This window comes from Lolium rigidum, chromosome 1 (assembly GCF_022539505.1).
Source record: "Lolium rigidum isolate FL_2022 chromosome 1, APGP_CSIRO_Lrig_0.1, whole genome shotgun sequence".
NCBI classification, from domain to species: Eukaryota; Viridiplantae; Streptophyta; class Magnoliopsida; order Poales; family Poaceae; genus Lolium; species Lolium rigidum.
The window spans coordinates 74,790,445-74,799,906 of NC_061508.1; the positions used below are offsets into that span (position 1 = coordinate 74,790,445).

The 9,462-nt window shown below is 50.0% G+C and overlaps 1 protein-coding gene across 1 annotated transcript; it reads left to right on the top strand.

Moving 5' to 3' along the window:
• The first annotated feature begins 372 nt into the window (after window positions 1-372).
• LOC124675888 (HMG-Y-related protein A-like) lies at window positions 373-1,484 on the top strand. The gene is made up of 2 exons (XM_047211960.1): window positions 373-501; window positions 642-1,484. The coding sequence occupies exons 1-2, from the start codon at window positions 451-453 to the stop codon at window positions 1,086-1,088; spliced, it is 498 nt and encodes a 165-aa protein (XP_047067916.1). The 5' UTR covers window positions 373-450; the 3' UTR covers window positions 1,089-1,484.
• Window positions 1,485-9,462: the final 7,978 nt, after the last annotated feature.

Sequence of the window (9,462 nt, forward strand, 5' to 3'; positions counted from 1 at the left end):
GGGCACCAGGCGAACACATGCATAGCAACAGAGGCAGCCAACCCTGAGGGCAATTCCGCCATGCTACCCAAAACCAGAAAGTGCCACCGCACGCCTAGGCAAAAGCGGCCAAAAATTAAAGCGAGCGCGCGGGCGACCACAAGAGCTCCTGCCTCGCCACGTCACCGATCCGCGTGCCCCCACGCTTCCAACGGTCCGATCACGCCGACCCGAGCAATCCCATCCGTCCGTGTCACGCCTGTGATCAGCTGACTCACTCTCACTCCCACACTCTCGACACGCATCACTCATCCGGAGCACCAGGAGAAGGAAAAAAGAAACATAAAAAAGAGGAAGCCAGCCCTTCCTGCCTCCTCTGCATTTCTTATCTATCCTGATCCAAATCCACCTCCCTGCGCACAGCACACACCTCCTCTCCCCCACCCCTGCCCTCCTCCCAGCTGCTCCGCCATGGCCACCGAGGAAGTCGCCAAGCCGGCCCCGCTCCCGCCGTATCCCGAGGTACTCCACACGATCCCTGCCCTGCCGTTTCTCCCGGTGTTTTTCGTTTTCTTGATCTGACGCCGATTTCCAAGAATATTACTGCGCTGGCTCCACACGGAGCTGGATCTTTGACGCCGCTCTGTTTCCGTGGAGCGCAGATGATACTGGCGGCCATCGAGGCGCTGAACGAGAAGGCCGGGTCCAACAAGTCGGCCATCTCCAAGCACATCGAGGGCAAGTACGGCGACATGCCGCCGACGCACGGCTCGCTCCTCACGGCGCACCTGGCGCGCATGAAGGAGTCCGGCGAGCTCATCTTCCTCAAGAACAACTACTTCCGCGCCGACGCGCCAGATGCGCCGCCCAAGCGGGGCCGCGGCCGCCCGCCCAAGGACCCCAACGCGCCGCCCAAGACTCCCACCACCTCGCCGCGCCCCCGCGGCCGCCCGCCCAAGGCCAAGGACCCCGAAGCCGAAGCCGCCAACCCGCCCAAGAAGCCCAAGACCGCCCCTGCCCCTGCCCCTGCGGCCGACGGATCCACCCCCGCCAAGCGCGGCCGCGGCCGTCCCCCCAAGGTACGCCCCGCCGAGCCGACGGCGGCCTGACCCTCCACTGTCCGCCGCTCGCCGCGCGCTCTGGGGCGCGGCTCTTGGTGTCTCCGGATTATTATTCGTGCGCTTGTTGATCTAGGGTTCAGTTGCTCTCTTCTTCTGCATCTAGTCAGTACCTCTAATTGTCCGTGCCTGCTGCGCTCCTAGTGTCGATTGATGGAGTAATTAGGAGGGTTCCATCTGTCGCTGTCGTGGACCTAGTGTTTCCTACTGCTGCTCATCTAGTGCTCTTGTTGTAAGCTAAGATTAATTAGGATTGATAGTGTGCTGATTATTCAGCTAATGTGGATCCATTTGTACAATTCATGTCTGTGTGATTGGTGACTGTTCCAGTTAGTGATTGTGTCATGTCATAATCAGTGACTGTACCACCTGCTGCTCCTTTTCCCTTGTGCTGAAATGTGCCTTTTTGCTTTGGCCCAGAGGTTTTTGTGAAAATGCTTAGAGGCCATTTGGATTACCATAGTTTTTTTTTGTAGGAGTTTTAGAGATGGAAACCAGAAATGTAGACCCAGCTACACATAGCTCGGTCTTTGAAAAAAATTCAAAGTCGCCAGTTTAAAGGTTTAAAACATTCTAAAATATATCTACATGTCAACAATGTTTGTGTTCTCCACCTTGTAAAATTTCAACTCGAAATACCATATATTCGGTGCTGTGCAAAAATGACAAAATATCAAGTGTTGTCAGATTTTGTCAATTTTTTTCCTGGCCCGAATATAAGGTGTTTTGAGCTGAAATTTTGCAAGTACGTAGATTGCAACATTGTCTACATCAAGATTTATTTTCAGATTTTTTTAGAACTCATTATATTGTTTTGAAAAAAGAACGAGCTACGTATAGCTTGAGAGGATCCTATTACTCAGAGTTCTGTTGTTTAGGTTTTTTAGGTTTTTAGGATGAGAAATCCATAGATTTTTTCCTAGCTCTCCTTTGTATGCATTTTTAAAGTTCTTTCCCGTCAGTCTCATGAGAATTTTCCTGTGTTGACAACTGTAGAATAGACATAATCCTTTCGCAGAAATTATGTTTTTCCTTTGTTGGGATGCAACCAAATGAGATCCCATTAGAGCGGCGCAGGCCCATAGCGATTTGGGGCCAGCGTGGTTTTTGGGCTCGCACTGGTGCGCTCAAACAATGCCGGCTTGTTTTCGAGCCCAATAGAATCGCCGGCATCCCCGTCCTGGCGCCTTCGCGTAGGGCGTGAATCGCGCGCCGGCGCCTCGCGGTACGACGGTTTTCGCGGGTGGGGTTGCCTTGTCAGTGAGAGGACGCGATGGTTCGCGTCGCAGCCGATGCGGGAAGGTTGGTAGTCGGCGTTTAATGGTCTCCCGCACGGAAACCGAGGCGGCGACGAGGGCAGCGACTGGCCACGCGGTGTCCAGTCGCCTACGCCGTCGTAAATGCGGGTAGTTGCCACCACTATTTAGTACGTATGCTATCCACCACCGTGGTGCTATCCTCTCATCTCCGCCACCGCCGCGCCATTCTCTCCTCTCCATCTCCAAAATGCTCCGCCGTCTAAAGACGACGTACTCCATGCTTGGCCTCAACGGCCGCGCGCTGCCTACGGCGCCTCTACCACCACCGCAGCCGCAGCCCGACGCGGACTATAGCACCAACGACGAGGAGGACCCACGGTTCACGGCATGGCACGAGGCCTACATCGCGGACGCGGAAGCTGAGGCGGCGGAAAAGGCGGTGCAGTGGGGCGAGCAGCCGCAGGCCCCCGCCGACCCGGAGGAGGCGGCGATCCTGGCGTCGTTGAACGCGCAGCGCTTCCAGAGGTTGAAGGAGGAGCAGCGGGAGTTCGTCAATGACGGTAACCTCGAGCACACCCTCGAGATCTCGCGCCAGCGAGCGACCACTGAGGAGTCGTCCGCCTCCTCATGGAGGCGGAGCGGCAGAAGCTCTACGACCTCAACGCTCATCGCCACTACGAGTCGTTCGCTCGCGATCAAGCGAGACGCGCCGAGAACGAGGCTTATCGGTAAAGGCTGGAAGGGCGGAGCCAGCGCTGCCGGCAAGCTCCTGCGACGCAGGCCGCCATGCTCCACCTCCAGATGCGCGAAGCAAGGTACGAGAGGCGGGCACGAACGGAGGCGGCGAAGGCGAAGAACAATGACGAGGGAGGCCCGTCGCGCGCCCCAACCGACGACCAGTAGATTAGGATTAAGTTTAAGTTTTATTTAGGTTTAAATTTGAGTTACTTTTGTATAAATTTCATAAGAATTTCGTATTAATTTTGGTTTCTAAACGTCATTTAAATTTAGATTTCTATTGGGCTACACTATTGGGGACGCCGGTGTGGGAGCAGCATCCCCAAATAGAGAATACCGCATCCCCGAATAGAGAATGCTCTGCTGGTGACTCCCATACGGCAGTGCCGACGTCCCTGCAGGCGATATATGGGACTCACCGGTGGAGATGCTCTTACACAATCCTTTACTTCTAACTCCCGTAGGAACAAATTGGAATCCTTCAAACAAACAAAGACAATAACGTCACATAAAACAATTCGATTAGTACCATTGATAGTCTTGCATAAAATTTATTGTGTGCCTACGAAGCTTTTTTTAACATGGAATACTCATATTCCATTAAATCATGGCTAAATCGCCGGATACTAGACGGGTAACAAAACTAGTATAGCTCGTCATCCATGTATAAGGGAGCGGTGCGATGCATCTTAATGTCCGCGAGCGTTCATTATCTTAATGTCCGCGAGCGTTCATTTGGGTCACGCTGCGGAGGCTAAAATAACCGTTTTTGTTCGCGCGTCCGTTTGCGATTGGGGGCTGCTCCAACGGGGCGATGCATTTATTTTTTTTCTTATTTTTTTCCTCTTCTCCATTTAAACATAGATCCAAATATTACATATTGAAACATGATTTTACACAAACTAACACATAGTTTGGAACATGGTTTACACAAACAAACACATAGTTTGAACCATGGTTGACACAAATATAACATTTAAAAAAAAGAAACCAGTTGTGTTGATTTCCGTATGTTCGCTGCCAAGAAAGAATATTCGAGGGCACACCCAATCACCCAAACTGGAAAATCCAGCGGGAGGACACGGTGGCCTTGTTGGTTCTACCGAGGAAGAACAGACAGAGACCTCCACTGCTGGCTTTGTCTGGCCCGTAGCTAGATTCGCTGCAAAGAAAGAACATTCTAAGTTCTAACTATCGGTGTCCGAGCCGGATTCGCCGGTGTGGTAGTGCCTGCGACAGGCTGTATCGTCGAACACCTTGACGATCATCTCGCCGTCCCCCTCGTAGAGGAAGGTGAGCTGGCAGCCGGGCTCGAGCGCGAGGTCATGGGCGAACTTGTCCCACCCCGTGTGCAGGTACATCTTGCCCTGCCCGTCGAACAGGACCTCCACGGTCTAGTGGCAGAAGTTGCAGCTAGCCTCCTGTAGCTGCAAATGCGCCGGCTCGACGCCATCGACGAACTCGGCGAACTTGTCCGGGAGCCGCTTGATGCCGAGTGAGTCGTCATCGATGCGGAGGAGGAACTCGAAGCAGCGGTCATCCTGCGAAGACGAGGAGGGCGCAAGCGACGGCGAGCGTGGGGCCGTAGATGCTCCACCATGGCGGCCCCTTCCCCGGTCCCGGGGGCGCCCAGGGCCGAGGCCTCGACCGCCTCGCCGGCCACCAGGGCCATGGACTTCCTCGCTGGCCTGGATGCGTCGCAGGAACACCTAGGCGGTGCTACGGTCGAGCTTTGTGGCGGCTAGGGTTTCTTTGGAGGAGTGTACGAGGAAGAAGAACGCGCGCCCCCCTTTATATAGACCGGAGGCATGCGGTGGCCGTGGGACGCGTGGCGTCGCCATTAACGTGGTTGGCGGAGGTGGGCTGCGGCCGCTCGGCAGCCGAGGCATCTCGTGGCACAGGCTGCCGAAGCGACGCAGCGCCGCAGTCACTGGCGCGTTTGAGAAGACGCATCGACGCAGAGTCGTTGCCAGGCGGGCCCGACGAAACGTCCGCTAGACGCGAGCGGATACTTTCCGGACGTCCGCGGAGACGCATCCGAGGCGCATATTTGGGCCAGGTTTGTGTCTCCGCGGACGGTCCGGTCACTTTGCGTCGCTCCGCTGGAGGTGGTGCCAGACGCATTGCCGGTCACGGCGAACGAAAACGGTCGCTCGTCGCGCCGCTGGAGATGCCCTAATGGTTCTCGTGAGCTGCTCCTACACCCAAAGCCGCTAGCTCATGAGGTGGCTTGTTACATTTCGCGGAGCAACGACAACACTAGCATCAATAAAATTTATCTGCAATCTAAATTTTGAATCACTAATGATGATGCTAATTGGAGAAAGATCATACTTCCTCTATGAGCTGGCTTGTTACATTTCGCGGAGCAACGACAACACTAGCATCAATAAAATTTATCTGCAATCTAAATTTTGAATCACTAATGATGATGCTAATTGGAGAAAGGTCATACTTCCTCTATACCGGTTTACTGGGCTTATTACACGAGGCGCTGGGACCTAGGTGTTCAACCATTGGGTCAGGTAATTTGCTCTCAAGTTGATTTTTCTCTCGGCAGTTGTAGTTAAAGCTAGAAGGCCAAAGAGCCTTTTCTCTTGAACTAGTACAAATGCCCGTGCGTTGCTACGGGTACTCAAATTTTATTTCTCAATGCACATATATAATTCACAACTCACTATGAAAATTCAAGAAAAAACAGGAATATCATAATGTACTACACCATGATAATACTTAACGCAATAACAATCCAACATTGCCGTGCATCTGAGTGGTTTCAAGTTATAGGTCTTCTTATTTTTCTTCCACGGTAAGTTCCGCAAAATCATTCATATTTATGCTTCCTGTAAAAATGAAATAGTAATTATAAGTTTCTAGAAATCAAAATAGAAACCACTTAGGATGGCTGTAAGTGATATGTTATAAAAATGGGAAGTGTTGGGCGTTCCCCGGGGAATTTGATTTCCCAGCCCCCCGGTCCCATGCTGACACGTGTCATTTTTGCTGCCGGGTAGCAAAAAAAATCTCGATTTTGCTTCAGTGTAGCAAAAAAACGGTTCGGCCATGAAATAAAAAAATAGACCGAGCTCGCCGGATAGACCACCGGAGCCTCGCCGGAGACCTCGCCGGAGTGCGTGTAGCAAAAACTTATGCTATTGTAGCAAAAATGGATATCGTCGGAGACATCGACGGGGATCTCGCCGGAGAACTCACCGGAGACTCCGCCGAAGGCCCAGTAGCAAACATATTTTGCAATTGTACCAAAACCGTAAAAATGTTGTAACAAAAAAATTATTCATATGTTGCAAAATCCTCGAAGACATCAGTGGAGACCTCGCCTGCAACCGGCATCGCGCCGTCCAAGGTAGCAACGCCTGACGCCTAAGGTAGCAAAGCAGTCGTCCGCCAGTAGCAACGTCGGAGGCCTAAGTTAGCAAAACCGGCCTCCGCCGGTAGCAACACCGAAGTCGCTTGGCAGGGGGTCAACCTCGGAGGGCTGCACGTGCAGGGAGTCCAGGGGGACCGGTCTTGCGGGGCGAGTTCGCGAGAGGCGAACCACAGACGGAGCAAGGGTCTCCTCGACGGGAGGTTGCTGCCGCCGCGGATCTGGCCGAAGCTTGGAAGGCCTGGTAGCAGCTGCAAAACGACTACGAGCGGCGGCGAGCGCCCTGCTATAGCTTCAGGCTGCAGAGGAAGACGGCGAGATAGCTAGGATTTTGGCCGACGACGACGGGCGTGATGGCAGCCATGGCCGGACCTCGCGGCGCGGGAGTCCGCTACAGGAGCACATGGTTGTTGGGGGCCAGGGAGTCCCGCGCCGGAGATCTGGCTAGATCTCTGCTGGCGGCGGCGGAGTCCGATGCCGGCTCCTCAGTGGGACGGCGGCCGGGTCTCGCTCGTCCACAGGCAACGGTGGTTAGCAGAAAAGAAGAAGATAAAAAAGACGTGGTGGGGTCCACCCACGTGGCTTCCCTGTGTTTGCCCTGGCAAGGGACACGCGTCGCTTGCGGAAGCCGGGGTTGCAAGTCGAGCGATCCCCCGGGGGCATTCAATCATTTTCCTATAAAAATAGAGGGCCTCGGAATCTGTACCTAATCTTAAAAACCATATGCATTATACAGAATAATTGACAAACTTTGATGAACTCCGTCAGCATCTGCAATTCTTTCTCTTATCTTCATCTTTCTTCAAACATTTTATCATCCCTAGTTGCTCCCTTCCGTGGAGTCCTCAAGAAGCATCACTAATCACTTCACCCTTTAACTCCCTCCTTCCTCCTCTCAGATCGACGGGAGCCATGGGCTGCAAGTAGAGGCGTGCGGATGGCAAAATCCATCGCACGAAGCTGCGTTGAGCCTGTGTGGCGACCGTGAGGAATCAACAGTGTAAACTATCACTAACTTTTCACGGAAATTCTTGTCAAGAGAACAAGTAATATATTTCATATACATCGTCCTTGCCGTGTACGAGCATGTGACACTTTTAGGCCCAAGAGTCAGCCTGTTACATTCTGGATCACTTACATCCCATCAGATTTGCCAATTGAGCCAAAGGCGGCTACCCACGTCTTACAACTTTTCTTTGTCTTAGTCACTTCACCTCAGTGTGTACCTTCAAAAATAAAAGGTAAATATTAAAATAGGCTTTGCTATCAATTTAAGAGCAGAAATATAAAATAATTTATGTTTAAACATTGAAATATTTTTTTATAAAGTTAAGTTGATTGCATCTATTTCGACATCTGAAAGTGGATTGGTGAAATACAGTGTTGTAGAACACTTTGCCACCATCTCACAGATGAATGAATTTGAGGCATAATCGCCCTTATCTGGCCTGGTCCGTGGACCATAGATCCTCCATTCATACAACACCATATCAAAATAGTTGCAACCTACAAATACGAAAACACAGGATTTGCTTCACTGACATGTTTCACAGGAGCATATCATTAAAATGTTAGAGAAACTGATCTAAGCACGTTTTCACAAAGTTACTCGCAAAAAAAAAAAAAACCATATAAGTTCAGACAAACATCTCCACACCATTATTACCGATTAACAACAGAGAGAAAACCGAGTTAATGCTACTGTATGTATGAATGCCTTTTTTTCTAACAAATGCTAAGGATTAGGTAAGCATCTGCATAGGGGGATTAGGGTGGAATCAGCTAAGGATTGCAGTGATTGTCCCATACCTAGGTAAGAAGAACCGAGAGACTCCAAGTGCCAAGCTCGCTGCAAGTACAAAACTATACTTGGATTATTTCTAAAATCGCTAAAATCCTTGTAAAACATTAAACACTAAATCTGGCAACTCGGAACACAAGCATACAAGATGTTAAAAATCCTGAGCACATTGAACATTGAAATCTAGTAAAATAAATATGTTACCATCTACCTGGAATCCTGGATTATTGCTCTCATCTCACCAAATAGATAAATCCTAGTCTTGCTAGTCAAGGGAGGCCATTTGGTAGCACTTCAAAAGAATCTGTATTTGCTGGGCAATGTTTCTGCAACTGCAACAGTTAGCTATGGGCTAAAAGTAATCAAACTTTCCAAGAGAGTATGTAGGTGCATAAATTGTAGAGTAAAAGATGGAATGGTGCGGACCAAAAATATCTAATTCCAAAGAAAAATTAAAGATCTTAAAAATTTGACTGACAATGGTCTAGTAGCTCCATGCTTCAACTTAGATATCGGGCATTATTTCTGGATTTATCATGGGCTAAAATCATTAACCAAGGATTAGCAGACCTAGGTACCGTAATCACCTTACACATTGTAGGTACGTGTACACAGTAAAACTAAAAGGTAGCCGAGCTTTGCAATCCCGAACTACGTCCCCTGCACCCATCCTGACTAATAAAACAGGTACATATCACAAGTTGGAAAAAATTGAAATATGCCACATTACCTGACAGTAAATATATGCTTCGTCACTCCTTCTAAGGATATTTCACGAATCATGCTTCTCCAGAAACCCTACAATAGTTTCCCATATAGTGCAGAGTGTAAATAACAGTGACACAGAGTTTGCAGATTTTGGCAACTCTAGAGCCTGCTGACAAAGACAGTGGGTATGATGAAACGTCCAAGTACATATACTGCTAAACAGATAAAACTATCATCCAATTTCAGGAATAGATAAAACTATCACTGTAGATATCCAGATCGTCACAAACAAACCTGCATCTGCATGAACAAGCCAAATAAAAGTCAGAACACTGTCCAAATTGGATACTTTATCACTCATCATTGGCTGATGACCTCGCTCTTTCCAGTTTCACAAAAATCATAAAAAAATTCTTGCTTCAGTTACCTTCTTACTTATAATTCAATGTGTCATCTCATTCCAGCGAACACGAA